The following is a 24,128-nucleotide window of genomic DNA, read 5'->3' as shown; positions in this document are numbered from 1 at the left end:
GTCCTTTTACTAGGCTTAGCAGCAACCTCATCCCAAAGAGAGCCCTTCCTGGGACCAAACCATGTCCCTTTTACCTCCGTCTTTTTGGGGCACACTGCACACACCCCTCCATTCCTGTGCCGAGCTGGCACAACTGAGGCTATATGCTACCCACCTCCCTTAACTCTCTCTGTGGCTAGAAAAGGAGGCCAGGAAAAGTGAGCAAAATCAAGGTCTCTATCCAATCTCTTTTTTCCCAGGAACGTTTATTCCAATTGCATCTCTAACAATCTAGTGATGGTTCTGAACATTTATATTCTATCTTCCTCTGACTAACTCATGCAAGACATCACATGGTAAAAACAATGGGATATTTTAAACTGATCCTTTATCTATATATATTAGGTATGTCCGATCGATGAAAAAAATGTTTCAATTCTCGTTTCTAAAGTAGGGGGCACTGGCCCTTCGATATAGAAAGTATTTCCGATTTTTCACCCCAAAATTTCGGATATTTCCGAAAATTCGTAATGATTCTAAATGTTTCTAAAATGGTGGACGTGCATGCGCAATCGCCCAAAAAAAAAAAGGAACCCGAGGGGGGGGGACTTTTACAGGGCTCTCCCGCCCTCATTTCTTGAGCTATCCTCACCAAATTTGCAATGCCCTTGCAAGTTGTGCAAAGATACTTTGAAAACTAGAAATTCCCTTGCTATATTTGTAAGCAAGAAGGACACTGGAAATCAATGGTGTCTCTGGCTATGTAATCCCACAAGCCTCAACCCAATACCTTCAATTAGAAATGGACCAAGCAATGCCCTGGCAAGGAATGCAAAGATACTTTGAAAGCTAGAAATTCTCTTGCTAAGAGAACAAACCAGCAACAAAACCCTTTGCATCCATTGTGGAAGCTTCTTATTGGCCGGGGAGTGGCAGCTATATATTTTTTAAAAATTGGGGGGGGGGGGAATTAACGAAACATTAAGAGACAATTAGACAATGGGCCAACAATGGTTCGAATTACATTGCTGGTTGTGCTGTGAGACAATGTCTCGGAATGCGTATCAAAAAGCGAGAACAATCCGAAATAATTCCGATATACGATTCAAAACGATTTTTTGGACATGTCTACTATATATATATATAAATGTAATGAAATTCCTTCCTTGGACAAAACAACAAAACTACATACCCCACAACCTCAAAATTTAGCAGCACAACCCCTCATTCACACCTCTAGGTTCATACAACAAAAATAGACAACAGGAGGCCTAAAAAATCCAAAACACAAGAACGTTCCATGTGCGCCTGCGCTAAAATGAACCCCAGGCATGGACAGAACAACCCCCACCCCACCCCTCCCCTCAACAGGCGCTCCCAAATGCTTCCCTTTTCCAGCCTGAGGCACTGCCCACCAACAAAAACCCAGCGGCCCTCAATGTCGCATCAGAGAGGAGGGAGCAGTGAGGCCTGCACGGAGCCCCCCGCCCTCCGGTGAGGCCTGGCGAGGACCAGGGCCGAGGGGCACGGCAAGGACAGGGCCCGACGGGCAGGCCTCCTCACCGGCCACCCTCCTCCGGGGCCTCCTCATTGTCATGAGGGAAACAGAGGAGGGAGAACGGGAGAGGCCTGGCCCACGTCGCCCCGTCAAACAGACACACCAACGCCATGGAGGTACGCAGAGGCCGGGGCCAGAAGGAGGAGGAGAGGGAGGAAGGAAGAAAGCGTTCTCCCTCAATTACTTTCAATTTCTCCTCCTCTTTCCCTCAATTTACCCCTCAATTATATAAAAAAAACAATCACAATCACAACAATAATAAAAAAAACAACTTCACAGGCAAGAGGCATCCAGGCACTGAAGCTTCAAGGCCATTCAGTGCTAATCAAGCTCGCCAATGACAACATTCACACTTCCCCTCCAAACAGACAATACACTACACTCTCACTTAGCCAACCTTCACTTACCCAAGACAGTCTGCCATTTAGTACTCAATGTTTTTCAACTAAATGTTCCAATGTTTGGGTGCTAAATTCGTAAAAACAGTAATTAATACATAACATTACTGTATATCATATGTAATAATTACTATGATCTAATAAGAAAACAGAACAATAGAATCTCTAAAATCAGGACACAAAATACAAAAAAAAAAAAACACTCAGAAGACAGGGAAATTCCAGACAGGGGAATTCCAGACAAGAAACAATCAGACCCAGCTTACACCTCCCAACAAAAGATTCCCTCAACCAGGAAACACCCAGGCCTCGAACCTCCAAGGCCATTCAATACAAATCAAGATAACTAATTGCAACATTCATACTTCCTGCACTCACACTATTCACTCCTATTCGACCAGACCAACCAACAATTCCACAAGGTAGAAAGTGGCCAGCCTTCAAAGCACCAAGACCATTCACTCCTCTTCAACCTGTCCAACCAATATTTCCCCTACATAAAAAGCCCACACATTTGGAACCCATCAGGCCACTCCGTCCCATTCAACCACCCCAACCAAGCAGGCGCCTATATACAAACCGCCCAAACTTAGGAGCAGCAAAACTATTCAATACAATTCCTATTAGCCACAGCAATGTGTGGCAGGACACAGCTAATACTGAATATGAATAACAGCATCATGAGACCTCATCTTGTAGAAACCATATCAACGATATCTGACATGTTCCTAAAATTGATAATAAGGCATTAATTCATCCACATCTTCACAATTTTAAGGAAAAGCACAAGATATTATACTGGGATACTTCTCTATGAGGCTTCATTATGTAATTGCCCTACCTCAGGGATTATTTTCTCCTTCGTGGTCTCTGTGAAACCTCACATATGTAGTTTGATGCAGCAGACTGCATATGTATGGATTTCATAGATGACCACTCAAAGAAACATGGTTACATGTAAGCAACCATACTTTTTTTCAGATGGTCCTGCCGATATCATTTCTAACTCCAATATTTCCTCACTGCTTCTTCTATCTTTTTTTTTACTTACTATAAAGAGTAAAGGCCAATAATGCTGAAAGGTAGGAAACACAGAGAACCGTAAACAGAATATGATGGCATCTTTTGACGAGTAGCACTGGGAGGTGTTTGCCTGAAATCATTCCTCCATCGTAACACTTTCTGGCTTGACTTCCAGGGATCCATTATGTGGGACAGATGGAGGAGGGCTCCATTCTGCGCATGATGATTGACCAGCTCACAGATGGGCAGCTCCAATGGGCCAAGATGGATTCTCCCTTCGATACATTGATTCTGGGGGACCCTGATGTTGGCAAGCGGTATTACCTACATAGCGGGGAGACAGATTACATCCAAGGACTAAAAAAACAGTTCCCCGGAGAAGAGGCTGCTATCGATAGATTCGTGACACTTGTAAAGGTGGTCCTTCTAACGTTATTGTTTTAGGGTAGAAGAATCTTTCAGTCAAATATTCTGTTACTGGTTTGTTAAACTTGAATATTCATTCAAGCAGTCAATGAGATCTGAATCTAGATTTTTTTAAAAAATATATCTGTTTAAACTTTATAGTTGATGTACGTACATATATCAGCCTGGTGCTTTCCAGATTTGTAAAAATGCAACTCCTGTTGGTCACAGCCAGCTGTTGGACAGTGGTTTGATCTATGTCCTTCTAAATACAAAGCATGTGTTTTATAACAGAGTTATAGCTTCAACTCAATTGTAGTAACCTGATCTTCAACATAGCAGGCACCCAGTGGTCCTCTGTAGAAAGGGGAAGGCCTGAAAAAAAAAAACCAGGGAAAAACGGAAAAATGGGGGGGGGTGGTGGAAAAAATGAAAAAAATCTGGGTTTTCTCCAATTTTTCCAGGTTTTCCCATCTCAAGTCCTCCAGATGTTACTGGATACCAGGTCTTGTCAGTCCCAACCAGCAGAACTAGTGGCCAATTTTTTAATTTAAAAAATAATTTTCCAAAATTAATAATACAATATAACTATTCCAAGTTTTTCCTTTCTTTTTCCTAATGAACTCACTCCATCTTTCAGTTTATCCGCCAAATCATAATACATTACAAAAGTATAGCTCTATCAAATCTCTTCTGGCTTCATTGTTAAATCAGTGGTCAACGATGTTGCACGTTGTAGCATGTATGGGCAGCAGGCCACCACCTCTACATTCAGCATATTGGGTGTTTCTCTAGTCAGAGGAGAATACCTGCCAAAATAAGCAGTTTATTTGCTTGTATCCTGAGATTTGCCAGTGCCTCGTTTAATGCATACTTTGTCTCTTTCTCGTTCTGTCCCGGCTCCTTGCAGAAAGTTTCCAAAGGATGTCCCCTCTTGGCTATACTGAAAATGCTTCCAATCCCCTTGGTTATGTTTTTGCACCGGAGTGGCTTGCTGGCCTTGGTCTGTCCTTTCTTCAGGATGCTGTCCAAAAATGTTTTGAATGTCGTAGCTGAGATTACTTCAAATGCAGACCTGAAAGCAGTGTTCACTTATATCTTCCCTACCTATGGTAGGTGGCTCTAACTCTCAATGCATATATTTTCAAAAAACAATGGTTTCTCCATCATTAAGAGGGATTAAAGAGACCTCTTCTAAATGTGACTCTAATTAGAAGAATTTTCTGGAGGCCAGAGGCATTCTGGATTGTGGAAAGGAATGTGGGCCCCAAAGTCATTCTGGTAAAGGTAAAGGTTTCCCCTTGACATTAAGTCTAGTCGAGTCTGACTCTGGGGGTCGGTGCTCATCTCCATTTCTAAGCCGAAGAGCCGGTGTTGTCCATAGACACCTCCTAGGTCATGACTGCATGGAGCCCATTACCTTTCCACTGGAGCAGTGCCAAATGATCTACACACATTTGCACGTTTTCAGGCTGCTAGGTTGGCAGAAGCTGGGGGTCTGCAGATTAGAACCGCCGACCTTTCGATAAGCAAGTTCCGCAGCTCGGCAGTTTAACTCGCTGCACCATAGCAGCCCCTAAGTCATTCTAAACAACAAAAAGCAAAAAAGAGATGTGGCTAAAATCTAGATCTTTGCTGCTTTGTATCCACTCAAGATTTGAAGACAAAAAATCTGAGGGGAAAAGAAATATTAAATGGAGAGGTGCAGAAAATAATTGAAGAGGTTCCCAGAGGCACTAAGGCACAGATGATCATCAAGTCGATGACTCCTGTGGTAGGCAACGTGGAAAATATATCTGTGATAACAGAATTCCCACATTTTTTTGTCTTTCTTCTTGGACCATCCAGTTAAAGGAATTATAATATGCCATTCCTTGTGTTTGTAAGTAGAAAGTAGTGAAATAGTGGTGGTGGAAAATGTCAACACAACTACATCATGTCATGCGTTTTGAAAGTGACCATATTCAAAAACTTGCCTTTCGGAAAGCCTGTAAAACCTTTCTCTTCTGACAAGCTTTCGATGGGTGAAAAACTTGGGGCTATGAATCATAGAATCATAGAATAGTAGAGTTGGAAGAGACCTCATGGGCCATCTAGTCCAACCCCCTGCCAAGAAGCAGGAAATTCAAAGCACCCGCATTCAAAGCACCCCCGACAGATGGCCATCCAGCCTCTGTTTAAAAGCCTCCAAAGAAGGAGCCTCCACCACAGTTCTGTTCTGTTCTTATTGTTATTTAAAGCCAATTGTATTGTTTTAATCTATTTCTGTAAACCACTCCGAGCCAAATTGGGAGTAGCGGTATAAGTCCAATAAATAAATAAAATAAATAAAAATAAATAAAACGAGGAAGAGAAAGAGAAGAAAGGGCTTCTGCTTTCAGGGCAACTGTGCATTAAGGAGTATAGGAAAGCACTTTTGATTACGTCAGTCCATTGGTCCATCAATATAGTCTCTTTTACCCTTCCATACTTGGTGCTTTCCAGTTCTTTCCAGTTATAACTCCCAGGATCCCCAGCATTCCTGCCAGTGAGCTTCACTGGGATGTACATTCTAAAGGGAGGGTGGTCACAACTGAAAAGTTTTTATCTGCCAAATTTCAGGTAGGGTTCATATGCCACAGCAGAGCCTTAGGGCAAGCAGATGAAAAAAATAACCCTCTAGTCTAGTTGGCGAGAAAAAGAGAAATAGCTATGGTATAATTTCCAGGAGAAAGATTTTCTTCTAGTACATTTTTCCTGTTTGGTGGAAACCAAACAATTCCTCTGCTAAACCTCATACATCATTGCAGCTTCTTGCTCAGGCCCTTGTTCTTCTCTGTGTGTGTCCTAGGAGTGATCCCTTCTAAGGCCAGCTTTTCTTTACATGCAATCCTTGTTGAGCACTTCTTCGGAGGTGGGTGGTATCCTCAAGGCGGTTCCAGTGAAATCGTATTTCAGTCCATCCACATCATTCAGCGAGCGGGAGGGATTGTCCTCACCAAGGCACCTGTTCAGAGCATCTTGGTGGATCCTCAGGGAAAAGCATGTGGTAAGTTAAACTGGGCTAGCAGTCTCTTTTCCCCTGTGAAACCATAGGCTGTAGTATCTAAAATATCTGTGCCTCAAGAAAAGCATATTCTTGATTCACCCTGTTTGGTATTGGACTATAGTTTATCATCTCTAACAACCAACAAACTGTTTGGGCCAATTAACCTTTGGATTTCTAGATTTTAACTCCACCTTTATTTCTTCTGGACATCTCTTAAGATACAAGGGCTATCCAGAAAATAGGTTACGTTTTGGATTTTAAAAAGGGCCAAGTATAGGATAAATCATTTACCATATGCAGCTGAAAGACACATCCCAAAACTACAATCTCATGTAATCCCCATTTAAATTTAGCCATGTTTTTAATAGATAAATGAGTTTGAAAAGTACTGCACCAGTAAATTTGCTGCCTCTCTTCTCCGTTTCAACAATGGCGGCGTGACTGGCAGCGCAGCGTTTTGGCTACGCTGCAGGAAGGGAGAAGGGGGAAGAGCTGATGACACAAGCGGGGAATTTACTGGTGCAGTACTTTTCAAACTCATTTATCTATAAGAAACGTGGCTAAATTTAAATGGGGATTACATGAGATTGTAGTTTTGGGATGTGCCTTTCCGCTGCATATGGTAAATGATTTCTCCTATACTTTGTCCTTTTAAAAATCCAAAACGTAACCTACTTTCTGAATAGCCCTCGTATTATATTGAAACAGAAGCACAACCCTCTTGTTCTCTTACATAAAAAGATTCCTGTGTGAGTTCAGAGCACTTGTCTTTTGTGGTCTAAAGAAATAAGCAACCCTGCCGAAGTGCTTCCCACCTACATGGAACTCTCTTGAAGGTGTTTAAGAGGCTTATCTGCTTAAATCCTCTCTTTAATTACACTGAGCCTCTGTTGCTAATGGAAGCATTGTCTGTCATATCGATCACTGCAGATGCACCAGCTCCATCTGCAGAATGACCTGACATATGTGGTTGCAGATTACTGTCTTGAGGTGTAAATTTTGCCTTGTCTCTATAAAGAGTTTAAAGCAATCTAAACAGTTACATTATGGATTTTTGATATATTTAGGGCTTTTTCTCTTTCTCTCTTGCCAGGTGTAAGTGTAAAGAAAGGTCAGGATGTTGTGAATATCTATGCACCTGTGGTAATATCTGATGCTGGCATCTTTAACACCTATGAGAAGCTGTTGCCAAATGAATTAAAAGTTTTACCAGGTAAAAAAACCCCACAAAACTCTGTGTCTTAATTATAATTATTAATTTATCATTATTATTATTGTTATTATTGACACAACAACATAATCTGACACAGCAAACAAGATAGATATGCTGGATTTCATATCAGAAGTCAAACACTTCCCAAGCGTTTAGAATTGTGTGATGTATTTTTGGATGATACGTGCAGATCCCAGTAATCTGCAGTTGACAGATTGTAATTTTGTCAATGTTTATTGTTTCCAAATGCCGGCTGAGATCTTTTGGCATGGCACTCAGTGTGCCAGTCACCACTGGGACCACCTGTACTGGTTTATGTCAGAGCCTTTGCAGTTCAATCTTGAGATCCTGATAGCAGCTGAGTTTATTATTATTATTATTATTATTATCATTATTATTATTATTATTATTAGCTAGGTACAAGTATGGAGGATTTGCCTGTGTGTACATATGTGTACACATGCACATGCATGCATCCTCCCAAAAGTACTGCATATTATAATCCAATTGACTTTCCTCTTCCTAAAGGAAAGTTAAGGAATGAGTTCAACTTGTGAAAAGTTCTGAGAGGCCATATTCTGGAAACAAATGCAAAAGGCCATATCTTGGAAACAAATGCAAATAAAAAAATACAAGCATATTTTAGCTGAAAGCTCTTATAGGCAGTACTAAGAGATTGGCATATCAATCTCTATCCGTGAGAGGAAATTGAGGAACCGTCATGGGATGTTTCCCATGGAAAAGTCCAGAAGAACAGGCTAGGACACAAAAATTCCATCAGATTTAGCCCAAGGCTAAAGCACATCCTCTTTTATAAAGCAATAAAAATCATTGTGTCAGTTTCTGAGTTCTTGTTTGCCTTCTGCAGCTTGGCAAAGGCAGAATAAAGTGACTAGTGTTTAGGGGCATTTTTACAGAAACAGCCTCTCTCCAACTTTGTGCGTCTACGTGTTTTTTAAAAAATTTTTAGGAATATACTTATAAAAGGGAAATGATTAAATCAGAGCTTTCCGAAGTGTGTGTCACCTATGGTCCCTAGGTGTGTCGTGTTTACTAGTAAAACTGAATTACTGTGTTGCAAAAGGATGCATGTCTAAGAAGTGCTTCAACAACATTAAAAGTTTGGAAAGCTTTGGATGAAAGGAAGAAATAAACGATGCAAAGTACAACGGACAGGAGCATGCATCTGCCAATTGAATCCATTTTCGGCCGTAACTTTAGTGAAATTAAGAATCCATCCATTCTCCCCCATTTTAGAAATATTGAGGTGAACTTCTTCGATGTGAGTTGCAGAAGCTTCCACCCTGTTTCCCCTAAAATAAGACATCCCCAGAAAATAAGACCTAGTACAGGTTTTGCTGAATTGCTAAATATAAGGCCTCCCCCGAAAGTAAGACCTAGTAAAGTTTTTGTTTGGAAGCATGCCCGCCAAACAGAACACTAGAGCATGCAGGCTCGGTACCATAAAGTGTTGTACATGGAAATATTGGTAGTAACAAGAAATTCTTGATAGGATTCACAGTTTATCTGGTTATGCTGGTTTATGATGACAACTACTGTACAGTATATAATAAATGTTCATTTTTTTTGTTCAATAACAAATGTGAATTCTTCTTCATGGAAAAATAAGACATCCCCTGAAAATAAGACCTAGAATATCTTTGGGAGCAAAAATTAATATAAGACACTGTCTTATTTTCGGGGAAACACGGTAAGCTTCCCTACAGTGTGCTGTTTTCTCTATCGAAATGGACCTCACAGTCCAGCCTGGTTTAGACAGAAAAATGTAAGATAGCATCCTATGTTGTGCCACCATTTTTTTGGCAACTAGACAAATAACTCTTGGGGTTGTAGAGAGAGAGGACAAGCATACAATTATAAATATATTCTCCCAGAACACACACAGAGTTGCCTAGCATGAGGCAAAAAGATTGTGTCACAAATCCTTCAAGTCACACCTTTATGTCCAGGTCAGCTGGGGATATTATGCTGCTTTAGACTAAGCAGAAAATGCCCCCTTCAAATGAAGATACATCGCATCTTAGGTCAGTTAGGTTATTTATTTTGACACCAGAGGTAGAAAATCTCACAAGTGCTCTTCTGATCTTCCAGCTGTAAAGTTACGATCAACACCAATTAAATAACTAAAGTGTTCAGTTTGAGACATGTGCCTCATTCTGCCTAATTGCAGTACCAGCCATCTTTCAATGCTCCGGTCATATTATATTTCCCTCTTGGTCTTCCTATACACTACAGTTAAACTGAAGGCCATGCCACTGGCTCCTAATCGCAATTGATATTTCCCTTCCTTACACACCCAGGGTTCTCATTAGCCTTCTTAGCTGCGAGATTGTCATAAGAACTTCTCGGACAATCTGCCATGACACAAGTTCCTTTTCTGTGTCACTGCATTATCTATAGAGGCCCTTGTGCCCTATATACTTCTAGCCTGAATTCTTTTCTTCAAAGTCTTAAGAGCTTGAGTATACTAAAACGCCTGTGCAACTGGCTTAAGTCTGTGTAAATCTTCAGGAATCCAGATTGCGCTTCAGAGCTGACTCTGTCTTAACCAAATGCTTGGCTATTTTTGTGTATAACTCTTCCTTGACCACTTATGAGCATTTTAAATTCAATGCTGCCTTTTCATAACACTGAGAAGAGCATGGCTTTCCTATCCAAGAACACGGCTGTCTACCTTTCCCAAAGGGGTTGGATGCCTCCATCTGTTTTGTGATTTCTCATATAATTTAGATTTCTGTTTGTTCATCTGCCTTTGACGGGTGTTTGCAAACCTCATCTGGTCCAAAGAGCTGCAACCAGATTATGAACTGGGGCTGAGCACCTAATGCCCTTCTTGCAACAATTCCGCCAGCTGCTGGATTGTTTCTAAGCACAATTCTAAGCATGATTCAGGTCCAAGTTATCTGACGTGTGTATCTTTTTGTGAACAACTTTGTGTCACCCTCTGGAAAAATAGCAGCATACAAATGCAATTAAATATCTCCCTCCATAAGTTCGGGTCTGAAATGTTCTGGGTAGACTCTTATCTTTGCCTCATTGTCTATAGGAACATCTGGTGGGAAGGCCACAGCCATTGCCTTCTCAGTGGCTGTTCTCAGGCTCTGGAACTCCCTTCTTGCTATCTTTATGCAGGCAGCAAATACAGCAGAATCTCACTTATCCAACCTTCGCTTATCCAGTGTTCTGTATTATCCAATGCAGTTTGCCTTTTAGTAGTCAATGTTTTTGTAGTCAATGTTTTCAATACATTGTGATGTTTTGGTGCTAAGTTAGTAAATACAGTAATTACTACATAACTTTACTGTATATTGAACTGCTTTTTCTGTCAATTTGTTGTAAAACGTGATGTTTGGGTGCTTAATTTTTGAATTTAACCTGTAATAGGCAGTTCCTTAATCATAGAATCATAGAATCATAGAATAGTAGAGTTGGAAGAGACCTCATGGGCCATCCAGTCCAAACCCCTGCCAAGAAGCAGGAAATCGTATTCAAAGCACCCCCGACAGATGGCCATCCAGCCTCTGCTTAAAAGCCTCCAAAGAAGGAGCCTCCACCACCTCCACCAATAATCCCTCCTTATTATCCAACATTTTCCCTATCCAACATTCTGCCGGCCCGTTTATGTTGGATAAGCGAGACTCTACTGTACCCTTTTCTTCTGGCAGGCCTTTGAAGGATGATTCCTCAGGGAGAAAGGTCTTCTTAAGTGCTGTATTTGTTGTCCCTTTTTAATGCTCTGGTTTTAACTGTTTTCAATTTTGTTGATATTTTAATTATGTTTCAACTTTTCTATAATACAAATGTTTAGCTGTACAATGTATCTTTTAGCAGGATGTAGATAACTAGTACATTATTATTTGACAACATTACAACAACATTATTTGAAATTTTGTTTTAATGCATCCTTCACAGACTGTTGCCCTCCAGATGATTTGGACTACATTTTTCTTCATTTTTTTCCATTGGCCATGCTGTCTGGGGTTGATGACCATTGAAGTTGGAAAGAACTAGAGCAGCATTTCTCAACCTGGGGGTCGGGACAAGGGGGGCGGGGGCGCAAGGGGGTGTTCAGAGAGGTCACCAAAGACCAGTATTTTCTGTAGATCATTGTGGTTCTGTGCAGGAAGTTTGGCCCAATTTTATTGTTGGGGATCAAGGGGCTCTTTGATTGTAGGTGAACTATTATTTATTTATTTATTTATTTGCAGTATTTATATTCCGCCGTTCTCACCCCGAAGGGGACTCAGGGCGGATCACATTACACATATAAGGCAAACATTCAATGCCTTAACATAGAACAAAGACAAGACAAACACGGAACTAGTTGAAGGAACTAGCGGAAGTTATTTCAGAACCACTGGCAATTATCTTCGAGAGTTCTTGGAGAACGGGAGAAGTCCCAGCAGATTGGAGGAGGGCGAATGTGGTCCCTATCTTCAAGAAGGGAAAAAAGAACGACCCAAACAATTACCGTCCGGTCAGCCTCACATCAATACCAGGCAAAATTCTGGAAAAGATCATTAAGGAAGTGGTCTGCGAATACTTAGAAACAAATGCGGTCATTGCTAATAGTCAACACGGGTTTACCAAAAACAAGTCATGCCAGACTAATCTGATCTCTTTTTTCGACAGAGTTACGAGTTGGGTCGATACAGGGAATGCTGTGGATGTAGCGTACCTGGATTTCAGTAAGGCCTTCGACAAAGTCCCCCACGACCTTCTGGCAAACAAACTAGTAAAATATGGGCTAGACAAAACTACGGTTAGGTGGATCTGCAATTGGCTAAGCGAACGAACCCAAAGGGTGCTCACCAATGCGTCGTCTTCATCATGGAAAGAAGTGACAAGTGGAGTGCCGCAGGGCTCCGTCCTGGGCCCGGTTCTGTTCAACATCTTTATTAACGACTTAGACGAAGGGTTAGAAGGCACGATCATCAAGTTTGCAGACGACACAAAACTGGGAGGGATAGCTAACACTCCAGAAGACAGGAGCAGAATTCAAAACGATCTTGACAGACTAGAGAGATGGGCCAAAACTAACAAAATGAAGTTCAACAGGGACAAATGCAAGATACTTCACTTCGGCAGAAAAAATGGAAATCAAAGATACAGAATGGGGGACGCCTGGCTTGACAGCAGTGTGTGCGAAAAAGACCTTGGAGTCCTCGTGGACAAAAAGTTAAACATGAGCCAACAATGTGATGCAGCAGCTAAAAAAGCCAATGGGATTCTGGCCTGCATCAATAGGGGAATAGCGTCTAGATCCAGGGAAGTTATGCTCCCCCTCTATTCTGCCTTGGTCAGACCACACCTGGAATACTGTGTCCAATTTTGGGCACCACAGTTGAAGGGAGATGTTGACAAGCTGGAAAGCGTCCAGAGGAGGGCGACTAAAATGATTAAGGGTCTGGAGAACAAGCCCTATGAGGAGCGGCTTAAAGAGCTGGGCATGTTTAGCCTGCAGAAGAGAAGGCTGAGAGGAGACATGATAGCCATGTACAAATATGTGAAGGGAAGTCATAGGGAGGAGGGAGCAAGCTTGTTTTCTGCTGCCCTGCAGACTAGGACACGGAACAATGGCTTCAAACTACAGGAAAGGAGATTCCACCTGAACATCAGGAAGAACTTCCTCACTGTGAGAGCTGTTCGACAGTGGAACTCTCTCCCCGGGGCCGTGGTGGAGGCTCCTTCCTTGGAGGTTTTTAAGCAGAGGCTGGATGGCCATCTGTCGGGGGTGCTTTGAATGCGATTTCCTGCTTCTTAGCAGGGGGTTGGACTAGATGGCCCATGTGGTCTCTTCCAACTCTACTATTCTATGATTCTATGATTCTATGATTCTACGGGGCTCCGAGCTGGCCTCAAACTCATGACTTCTTGGTCAGAGTGATTTGTTGCAGCTGGTTGCTCAACAGCCTGCGCCACAGCCCGGCCCAACTATAAATTCCAGCAACTAAAACTCCCAAATGTCAAGGTCTCTTTTCCCCAAACTCCACCAGTGTTCAAATTTGGGCATATTGAGTATTCGTGCCAACTTTGGTCCAGATCCATCATTGTTTTGAGTCCACGGTGCTCTCTGAATGTAGGTGAACTACAACTCCAAAACTCAAGGTCAATGCCCACCAAACCATTCCAGTATTTCCTGTTGATTATGGGAGTTCTGTGTGCCAAGTTTGGTCCAGTTGGTAGAGTTCAGAGTACTCTTTGATTGTAGACGAACTATAAATCCCAGCAACTACAACTCCCAAATGACAAAATCACCCCCCCACCCACCCCACCAGCATTCAAATTTGGGCGTGTTGGGCATTTGTGCAAAATTTGGTCCAGTGAATGAAAATACACCCTGCATATCAGATATTTACATTACAATTCATAACAGTAGCAAAATTACAGTTATGAAGTAGCAATGAAAATAATTTTATGGTTGGGGGTCACCATAACATGAGGAACTGTATTAAGGGGTCGCAGCATTAGGAAGGTTGAGAACCACTGAACTAGAGGGTACCAAGTTGGGGAAAGTTGGCACATTGGAACAGGAGATGATTGGGAAAGACTGCCTCCGCCTGTTTTAAAGAAGCCATAATTCTAAATCCAAAAATTCTCATTTCTTGAAAGACGCGGATAGCCCAACGCAAGAGCGCTTGCTTTTCTTTCCTCTCTCAGCAGGATATTTATGATGAGCCAAGGTGAAAAGTTGAACCAAGACGATAGAAGCCTGAATGAACCCATCTGAGTTCATAACCTTAGATGTGCAAACTTTTTTATTGTTTAAATAGAGATTATAGGAAAACCTGACCTCATTTGGCACCCTGACACTGTAATTAACTTTTACAGGAGATTAGGGTGACACTCACGCAAAACCATTTATCCTTGGCTAACTTCCTTTTTCGATTGCCTTCTGTAACTCTTCTTTGATTGTGCATAAGTTTGAACGGAGGTGAATCTCCAACAAATTCTGGTGAATCTCTTCTCCAACGCTTTGTCTCCACCAGCCTTATTGGGGAAAATGCTTCTTTTATGGCATTAGGGCAGGGGCTGTGATAGATTGGTGGATGTTTAGGACTACTTGCTGTGGTGTATGTAGGTCTCGGATGAAAACGTAAAAACGTTTCCTTATCCTCGGGGTTGCTGCTGTTGCCTTCCTGGCCAGTTACCTCCGCAGTACGGTCCTATTAATGAAGTCTTTTGCTCTGGGGTCAGAACAAGGTGCCCAGCCATGCCATCAGTGGCCAAGGGGTCAGTCAGGCTACTACCTCAGCCTTGACCTCATCACTTTCACTGATCTCAGAGCAAATGAGGATGGAGTGGAAAGATCAACCCGAGCAAAGACACAGGCAAAGGAAAGGATGGCAGCCTATCAGAGACTGGTTTTCTTCTTACTGGGCAGGAGATGGGTGTGTGTGTGTTGATAAACAACTTTTCCTGAAGAGGAAGAAGGGATTCCCCTCTCCCTCCCTTTTTACTTGGTCTTTGTTTTCCCCTTTTTCTTTATTTCTCTGCCCCCCACCCCTGCCCCCAGGCATACACCTGGCTTGCCAAGATTATAGTATTCTTAAATGAAAATGGCTCTAACACCTTAGTTACATCCCGTCTGGACTACTGCAACCCTCTCTATGTGGGGCTGCCTTTGAAGATAGTTCAGAAGCTACAATGGGTTCAGAGATCGGCAGCCAGATTTCAGATTTCAGCCATACAGGGAGCGGACAGCTCCACTGGCTGCCGGTCTGCTTCCAGGCTAAATACAAACTGCTGGTTATCTATATATATAAAAGGCTAATGAAATTTCGGCCTAGGACAAAACAACAAAACTACACATCCCAGAAACACTAATCTTGGCAGCACAACCCCTCATCCATGCCTCTACGTTCATACAACAAAAAGAAAAGAAAAATAAAGTCCTAATTAGAGGGAGAGGAATAATTGTTTTTATCCAATTGCTGCCAGTTAAAAGACTAAGCTCTGCCCACTTGGTCTCCAAGCAACCCACTCAGCCCAGGGAACAGGCAGAGTTGGGCCTCACTTAGGCCTCTTCCCCACTGCCTATAAAATACAAATTATCAGATTTGAACTGGATTATATGGCAGTGTAGACTCAAGGCCCTTCCACACAGCTACAAAACCCATTTATAATCTTATATTATCTGCTTTGAATTGGATTATCTTGACTCCACACTGCCAGATAATCCACTTCAGAGTACAGTCGGACACAACTGGACTTAATGTCAGGAGAAAACCTTTACCCTTTACCTTAACTACCACCAATTCCTCAATACTTTATTTCCCATACCACCAGACTTCACCACAGCAACGCGTGGCCGGGCACAGCTAGTTACCTATAAAGTACTAAACAGTTCGGGCCCAGACTATTTGAAAAACAGCATCTCCGTATACGAACCAGCATGAGCATTGCGGTCTACGGAGGAGGCCCTGCTCTCGGTCCCACCCCCATCACAAGTGTGGTTGGTGGGAACGAGAGAGGGGGACTTCGTGATCACTCCCCGCCTCTGGAACTCCCTCCCAAAAGAACTAAAAATGGCCCCCTCTCTCTTTTAAAAAAGCTTTAAAAGCTTACATATGCACATTAGTTTACGGAGAGGAAGAGGAGTAGTACATCTCCATATATCTCCTCACCTAGATATTGGACACCTACCACCGCCCGTTGGATACTGCAAACCATCTCAGTTTTAATGCCATTTTAATCTAACTTTTAAGAGTTTATCATGTGATGTGCTAGGTAAAGATAAAGGTTTTCCCCTGACGTTAAGTCCAGTCGTGACTGACTCTAGGGGTTGGTGCTCATCTCCATTTCTAAGCCGAAGAGCCGGCGTTGTCCGTAGACACCTCCAAGGTCATGTGGCCGGCATGACTGCATGGAGCGCTGTTACCTTCCCGCCGGACTGGTACCTATTGATCTACTCACATTGGCATGTTTTCGAACTGCTAGGTTGGCAGAAGCTGGGGCTAACAGTGAGCGCTCATTCCGCTCCCGGGATTTGAACCTGGGACCTTTCGGTCTGCAAGTTCAACAGCTCAGCACTTTAACACACTGCGCCACCACCAGGGGCCCATGATGTGCTATGTTACCTTTAAGTTTAATTTTTGGTTATTTTTGGTTGGTTCTATAATTTTAGGCACTGTTTCGATTAGTTATTTGTTTGTTTTTGGCATTGAATGTTTACCTCTTTGTTACTTTCCTGGAAACCACCACCCTGAGTCCCCTTGGGGAGACAGGGTGGATTATAAATAAAATATTATTATTATTAAGGGAAGAGGAAGAGTGTCAATAATCAGTGCTTGTACAATTATGTCAATGGTGATCTGAATTTGGGCAAAGGAAATGTAGGGCTATCCATACAATTTCAATTGGTACATTACAAGTAGATGTAGACCTAATGGAGTAAATCCAAGGCAGCTCCAGAGCAATATACAGTCATCCCTTCACTTTTGTGGGTTTTAATTTTGCAGTTTTAATTATTCATGGATATGGTCAATATTTTTTCTCTAGAAATTTCTAGATCTTCCAGTGTGACTCTATGGCCAACCTCTGGAAGACCTAGAGATTATTAGAGAAAATGTTTCTCTAGACATTTGTTGGTCCTCCAATGTGATTCTTTGGTCAGAAATTTGACCATAAGGCCACACCGGGCAACCAAGAAATTCCTAGAGAGGTGTTATCTCAGGGTAATAAATAGTGTTTTCTTATTCATGCTGATAATTTACCTTTTAACTTAGAACTTCATTTTGTCCCAGTTTCACTCTTCAGGTTCATAATTTTATTTCTGTAACTTTTTTTTCTATAGCTGATTCCTCATTCATTCATTCATGTATTCTGTCATCCCTACATTGTCAGAGATACAGAACCAGCTTTCCATGATGCACCATGGCATAGGAGGCTTCTGTGTCTTCATTGGGCTCAAAGGTTCCAAAGAAGAGCTGGGTTTCGAAGCAAAAAATTATTACATCTATCAACACAATGACCTCTGTGAAGCGTAAGCATTTCTACAGCCCTTCTCCCACAGGGAATTTTAAGTAACCTAAGTTACAAATGCCATGATTGTGTGGGATATAGCGATGACAATTAAAGTAGTGTCAAACTGCTGCAATTGGGTAATGCGGGTGCACTTTCAATTGCATTACAATATTATGAAATGAAATTCGTCACTTTTTCACAGCATAACTGAAAATTTTAGTTACACATAATGGTGACTTCACTTGTCTATGGGTTATACTGTAATAGTTGTGTTGTTGTGTTTTCCAGGCTGTATGGCCATGTTCCAGAAGCATTCTCTCCTGATGTTTCACCCACATCTAGGGCAGGCATCCTCAGAGGTTGTGAGGTTGGAAACTAGGCAAGTGGCGTTTATATATCTGTGGAATGTCCAGGGTGGGAGAAAGAACTCTTGTCTGTTTGAGGCAAGTGTGAATGTTGCAATTGGCCACCTTGATTAGCATTGCATAGCCTTGCAGCTATTCCACAGATATATAAACCCCACTTGCCTAGTTTCCAACAGACCTCACAACCTCTGAGGATGCCTGCCATAGATGTGAGTGAAACGTCAGGTGAGAATGCTTTCGGAACATGGCCATACAGCCTGGAAAACTCACAGCAAACCAGTGATTCTGGCCATAAAAGCCTTCAACAACACATGTGCTGTAATAATTTCATGAAAGAAATTATTTCTAATAACTTAATTATTTCTAACCTTTGGCTTTAATATCACATTGAAAATGAAGAGGACAGAAACCTCAGATTATTGCCTTTTCTACAAAAACAGGCCAGAAAGTTATTTTTGTTCTTTACAATATGTTCTGTCTACTTGATCTTTATGAAACAAATTGAATTATTCACAAAAAAATAGTTTTAACTACAGGGGGCTAGTATTGTCAGTACTTCAAAAAAGAAAAAAAGGTTGTTCATTATACCATTTAATAAGAAAGTGACACTTCCAATCTTTGCCAATCACAGAGTGTGATGATGATGATCTTTATTTATATCTCTTTTTTCCCCCAAGACTGTAACTCAAATTAGCCTACACATTAAAAAGCTGATGGGAAGTCTTATTTCTTCCCAGGTTCGTTACTTACCTCAACTGTTCCCGAGAAACGGCTCCAAAGAAAATCCCTTTATTATACATTGGATCATCATCAGCTAAGGATCCACTCTGGGAGAAGAGATATCCAGGTATCGGTGCTCTGTAGAGCCGGAAAGCTAACATTATTTACAGTCAAAGTAATAAAGGCAGAGAGAGAATCGAGAGGAGCCATCCTGGGGACAGTGGAGCTTATAGAAACATGGGGGCAAATGCATGGTGCATTTTCCAAATCATGACATTCCTAGAGACAACATAGGCCAATAATTTGCCCTTGTGTAATGCGACTTAATCGAAACACCAAGATACTGACAACTCTGCTGGTGTGAAAAGTACTTTTACTTAGGCAATCCCTCGTAGTTCGAGGATGATGGTCTTTCATCTGTGGGATCTTGGGGGTGGGTTCTTAGGTGGCTGAAGAGACCTATTCTTGATCTGCATGTTCTCCCGCAGTGAGGACATTGGTTTCCAGGCTGGAAGGCGGTCCCGGTCAGGGTTGGCTTGACGGGCCTTCCTCTTGGCCTGTTTCTCCTTTAAGCCTCCATTCGTGCCTCTTCGAACTCCGCAGCACTGCTGGTCACAGCTGATCTCCAATTAGAGAGCTCAAGGGCCAGGGCTTCCCAGTTCTCAGTGTCTATGACACAGTTTTAAGGGTAGCTTTAAGCCCATCTTTAAATCTCTTTTCCTGCCCACCAACATTACATTTCCCGTTCTTGAGTTCGGAGTAGAGGAGCTGCTTTGGGAGACGGTAATCGGACATTCGGACAACATAGCCAGTCCAGCGGAGTTGATGGCGTAGGAGCATCGCTCCACTGCTGGTGGTCTTTGCTTCCTCAAGCACGCTGACATTTGTCTGCTTGTCTTCCCAAGAGATTTGCAGGATTTTCCTGAGGCAATGCTGATGGAAACGCTCTAGGAGTTGAGTATGACGTCTGTAGACCATCCACGTTTCACAGGAGTATAACAGGGTTGGGAGGACAATGGCTTTATAAACGAGCACCTTGGTCTCTCTACGGATGTCCCGGTCATCAAACAATCTCTGCTTCATTCGGAAAAATGCTGCACTTGCAGAGCTCAGGAGGTGTTGTATTTCAGTGTCAATGTTGACTTTTTTGGAGAGGTGGCTGCCAAGGTAGCGGAAATGGTCAATGTTTTCTAATGTTACACCATTAAGTTGTATTCCTGGCATTGCAGAGGGATTAGCTGGTGCCTGTTGGAAGAGCACTTTGGTTTTCTCGATGTTCAGTGAGAAGCCGAGCTTCTTGTATGCTTCTGCAAAGGTGTTTAGAGTGGCTTGTAGGTCTTCTTCTGAATGTGCACAGACTACATTGTCATCAGCGTATTGGAGTTCTATAATAGATGTTGTGGTGACCTTGGTTTTGGCTTTCAGTCTGCTGAGGTTAAATAGCTTGCCATCTGTCTGATACATGATTTCCACTCCAGTGGGAAGCTTCCCATCAACAAGGTGAGGTATCGTAGCAATGAAGATGGAAATTAAGGTAGGGGCAGTAACACATCCCTGCTTGACACCTGAATCCACCATAAATGGGTCATTTTGGGAGCCATTGCTTTCCAAGGCTGTTGCCATCATGTCATCATGGAGGAGCTGCAGGATTTTCACAAATTTGTCAGGGCATCCAATTTTTTGGAGGATGGTCCAGAGAGCACTGCGAGGTAAGATAACAAAGATAGTGGTGAGGCAAGTGCAGATGTTGGAGAGCAGTTGTGGCAGCTCTTCAACCTTCCTCTTAAGTCTTCTGGCTATTTTCCTCCCTTGTGTGTTCCATACAACCCACCCATCACATCCTAACCAGTCTGCTTAACCAGTCTGCTTAACATTTGTCGAAGTGTTGTTCAGCTTTGGGTCCAGCTTCTCCACCTGGAATTGCATCTTGTCCTTTGACTGAGGCATCAAAATGTCTTAGGACAGCCCTGATTTCTAAAAGATTCTTGTCTGAGACTATCCTACCCTGTTTCCCCTAAAATAAAACATCCCCAGAAAATGAGACCTAGTAGAGGTTTTGCTGAATTGCTAAATATAAGGCCTCCCCCGAAAGTAAGACCTAGCAAAGTTTTTGTTTGGAAGCATGCCCAATGAACAGAACACCAAAGCATGCAGGACTGGTAAATGTACATAGAAGTAGAGTCTCACTTATCCAAGCCTCGCTTATCCAAGGTTCTGGATTATCCAAGCCATTTTTGTAGTCAATGTTTTCAATTTACCGTGATATTTTGGTGCTAAATTCATGATTACAGTAATTAGAACATAACCTCATTGCGTATTGAACTACTTTTTCTGTCAAATTTGTTGTATAACATGATGTTTTGGTGCTTAATTTGTAAAATCATTACCTAATTTGATGTTTAATAGGCTTTTCCTTAATCCCTCCTTATTATCCAAGATATTTCAATCAATCACATTTTATTGATTAGCCCATCGGCCGTATCAAAACATTTAGCACATAGACATACATACAACATACAACCCGCGGTACAAAAGAAGCTAAAATAAACAAGCTGTTAAAAAGATCCCGTGCAGGATTCTGTATCCAAGATATTTGCTTATCCAAGCTTCAACCGGCCCGTTTAGCTTGGATAAGTGAGACTCTACTGTACCATAGATTGTTGAACATGGAAATAATGGTAGTAACAAGAAATTTTTGATAGGATTCACAGTTTGTCTGGTTATGCTGGTTTGTGATGACAACTACTGCACAGTATATAATAAATGTTAAAAAAATGTTCAACAATAAATGTGAATTCTTCTTCATGGAAAAATAAGACATCCCCTGAAAATAAGACCTAGCGCATCTTTGGAAGCAAAAATTAATATAAGACACTGTCTTATTTTCAGGGAAACACGGTACCCGTTCAATGCCTTGGGAACCTTTTCTCATATATAGTAGATTTCGAAATGTCCATCTTAGGCAGCAGTATTGGTGGCGAACCCCTTGTGCCCTTGTTCTTTTAGGCAAGTCCACCCTCATTATCCTGGCGGTCACCAAATATGAATGGTTTGAGGAATGGAAGGAAGAAAAGGTCACAAAGAGAGGACTGGAGTACGAGAGCGTCAAAAACAGTTTTGTGGACAGTATAATGGACACTGTTTTGAAGGTTTACCCTCATATAAAAGATAAGGTAAGAACCTTCCTAGCACACTGTATAAATGCATACAGCCAACTCTTCAACTGTTCTCTAGATTAGCAATCCTGTGAGCTGTAGTCCCAGATCTGGGGCTGTAAAGGGTGTCTGTAAGGGCCTAAAGGCTACCCAACCTACCTCACCCCGCTCCTGCATACATAGCACAACTTACACCACTAACAGGATGCCACTAACAGGATGGAGGCCATTAAGTCCTTAGCTTGACAAACCTTAGTAATAATGCATTCTTATCTCCTTCAAATCCGTTCCTCCTGAGGTCAGCCGAGGAGAGGCTGGACCATGAGTTGCTCTGCCCTCATTAGGTTGCTTTGGGGTTCCCCGTCTTGCTCTAAAGCACAAGTTGGAAAAGTGCCAGCCCATATGTGGTCCCTCAAACTTGTTTCTGTGGTCCTTGGCATCTTCAAGCCTTTTGAGTATCTGTTTATTTTTTGCCCAAAGAATGGATAAATTTCATCTCCTAGACTAGAAGCTTCAAGGAGTGTTCATTTCAGATTTTTTTATGTTTCCAAAATCATTTGGGGATTATAAGGCACTTTCGGGGTTTTGTTTTGGCCAATGTTTTTCGTAGTCCATGCAGCCCTTAAAGCAGTGGTTCCCAACCTTTGGGCCTCTAGGTGTTTTGAACTTCAACTCCCAGAAATCCCAGCCATCTTACCAGCTGTTAGGAACTGTGGGAGCTGAAGTCCAAAACACTGGAGGCTTAAGGTTGGGAACCACTGCCTTAAGGGTCCCAGGAATATAATAATAATAATAATAATAATAATAATAATAATAATAATAATAATAATAATAATAATAATAATAATAATAATAACAATAATCCAGCATATCTATCTTGAAATCCAGCATATCTCTCTTGTTTGCTGTGTAATAATAATAATAATAATAATAATAATAATAATAATAATAATAATAATAATTTATTTGTTTGACCAGGTCATATGACCATTTCAAAGTGCAACATAAATAAAAACAAGGCAAAAAGGATGGGAGGACAGGCAGCTGACCATCTGTTTGCCGACAAAATCTTATTTTCCTGATTCTTCTTTCAGGAAATGTGCTCTTTCCTTGATAGCTTTCAGGATAAAAAGGCTTACTCTAATTATGGTGGATCTTTCTTGTCCTTGCAAGAGGACTGTCAGAAGATCATTTCTGTTGGGGGACCTAAAATTAGATAGTAATGGATGGAAATAACTGTGTCGAAGTTCGGCATATGCTGGGCAGTCAATCAAAAAATGTTCGATATCTTCCACTATTTGATCTCCCCAGACACAAAATCTCTCATTTGTTGGGACCCAGGAATATAGGGCTTCAACTTGGTACAGTTCTCTCATCCCTTTTTTCCAAGGATTTCTTGTACTTCCACAAACCTCGATACTCGAATCTTCTTTGTGGATGGTTCTGATGGTACATACAATTCCTATAACTTTCACCAGTTTCTAGGGCTGATGGGAGTTTTATCCAATAACATCTGGAAAGGGATAGACTCTTCACTGCAGCAAGAGATGAAAAAGTAGATTCTCATGCCATTTGAGATCTCTTTAGAACTCAGAGGCTTCCAGTCTTTTTCAGATCACTTTATCCCTGTCTTCCTTCCAGATCGAGCATGTCTCTGCAGGGACGCCTCTCACCAACTGCCATTACATAGCTTCTCCACGAGGGGAAATGTACGGAGCAGAACACAGCATTTCCCGTCTCCAGGTAGAAGTCACAACAACAATCAGGCCCCAGACCCCTGTCCCAAACCTCTATCTGACAGGTAAATGCATCTTAGACTTTGCACGTGGCTTTCTGCGGACAAAACGGTGTTTTACAAGTAACAGCATTTTCACTTTAAGAATAACAATGTCTGTTATTGATGACATAATTTTTTATTGTGACAGAAGCGACTTGGGAACATACTGCAAGTCGCTTCTGGTGTGAAAGAATTGGCTGTCAACAGAGACGTTGCCCAGGATGTGTTACTATCCTGCTGGGAGACTTCTCTCATGTCTCTGCAAGCTAGAGCTGACAGATGGGAGCTCACCCAGTCTCACACATTCAAACCGGCAACATTCAGGTCAACAACCCAGGCTTCAGGTCAGCAGTCAAACTGGCACAAGGGCTTAACCCATTGCACCACTGCGGCTTCATATTATTATTATTACAGTAGAGTCTCACTTATCCAACATAAACGGGCTGGCAGAACGTTGGATAAGCGAATATGTTGGATAATAAGGAGGGATTAAGGAAAAGTCTATTAAACATCAAATTAG

General features: G+C 41.9%; 1 protein-coding gene across 4 annotated transcripts in view; it reads left to right on the top strand.

The window, feature by feature from the left end:
- retsat (retinol saturase) overlaps window positions 1-24,128 on the top strand; it is a 49,830-nt gene that overhangs the window by 16,514 nt on the left and 9,188 nt on the right. For 2 of the 4 annotated variants that reach the window (XM_062961310.1, XM_062961314.1), the window contains exons 3-10: window positions 3,134-3,375; window positions 4,274-4,475; window positions 6,194-6,391; window positions 7,485-7,604; window positions 17,472-17,610; window positions 18,694-18,803; window positions 21,683-21,849; window positions 23,473-23,632. In XM_062961310.1, the coding sequence (XP_062817380.1) occupies window positions 3,134-3,375; window positions 4,274-4,475; window positions 6,194-6,391; window positions 7,485-7,604; window positions 17,472-17,610; window positions 18,694-18,803; window positions 21,683-21,849; window positions 23,473-23,632 (1,338 nt within the window). The remainder of the gene's footprint in view (window positions 1-3,133; window positions 3,376-4,273; window positions 4,476-6,193; window positions 6,392-7,484; window positions 7,605-17,471; window positions 17,611-18,693; window positions 18,804-21,682; window positions 21,850-23,472; window positions 23,633-24,128) is intronic. The other 2 variants (XM_062961313.1, XM_062961311.1) reach the window with 2 other exon arrangements.

The sequence above is a fragment of the Anolis carolinensis genome, unplaced genomic scaffold, assembly GCF_035594765.1.
Source record: "Anolis carolinensis isolate JA03-04 unplaced genomic scaffold, rAnoCar3.1.pri scaffold_8, whole genome shotgun sequence".
In the NCBI taxonomy this organism is placed as follows: Eukaryota; Metazoa; Chordata; class Lepidosauria; order Squamata; family Dactyloidae; genus Anolis; species Anolis carolinensis.
Note: the sequence above shows the minus strand (reverse complement) of the source record. Positions and strands in the feature narration are given on the sequence as shown.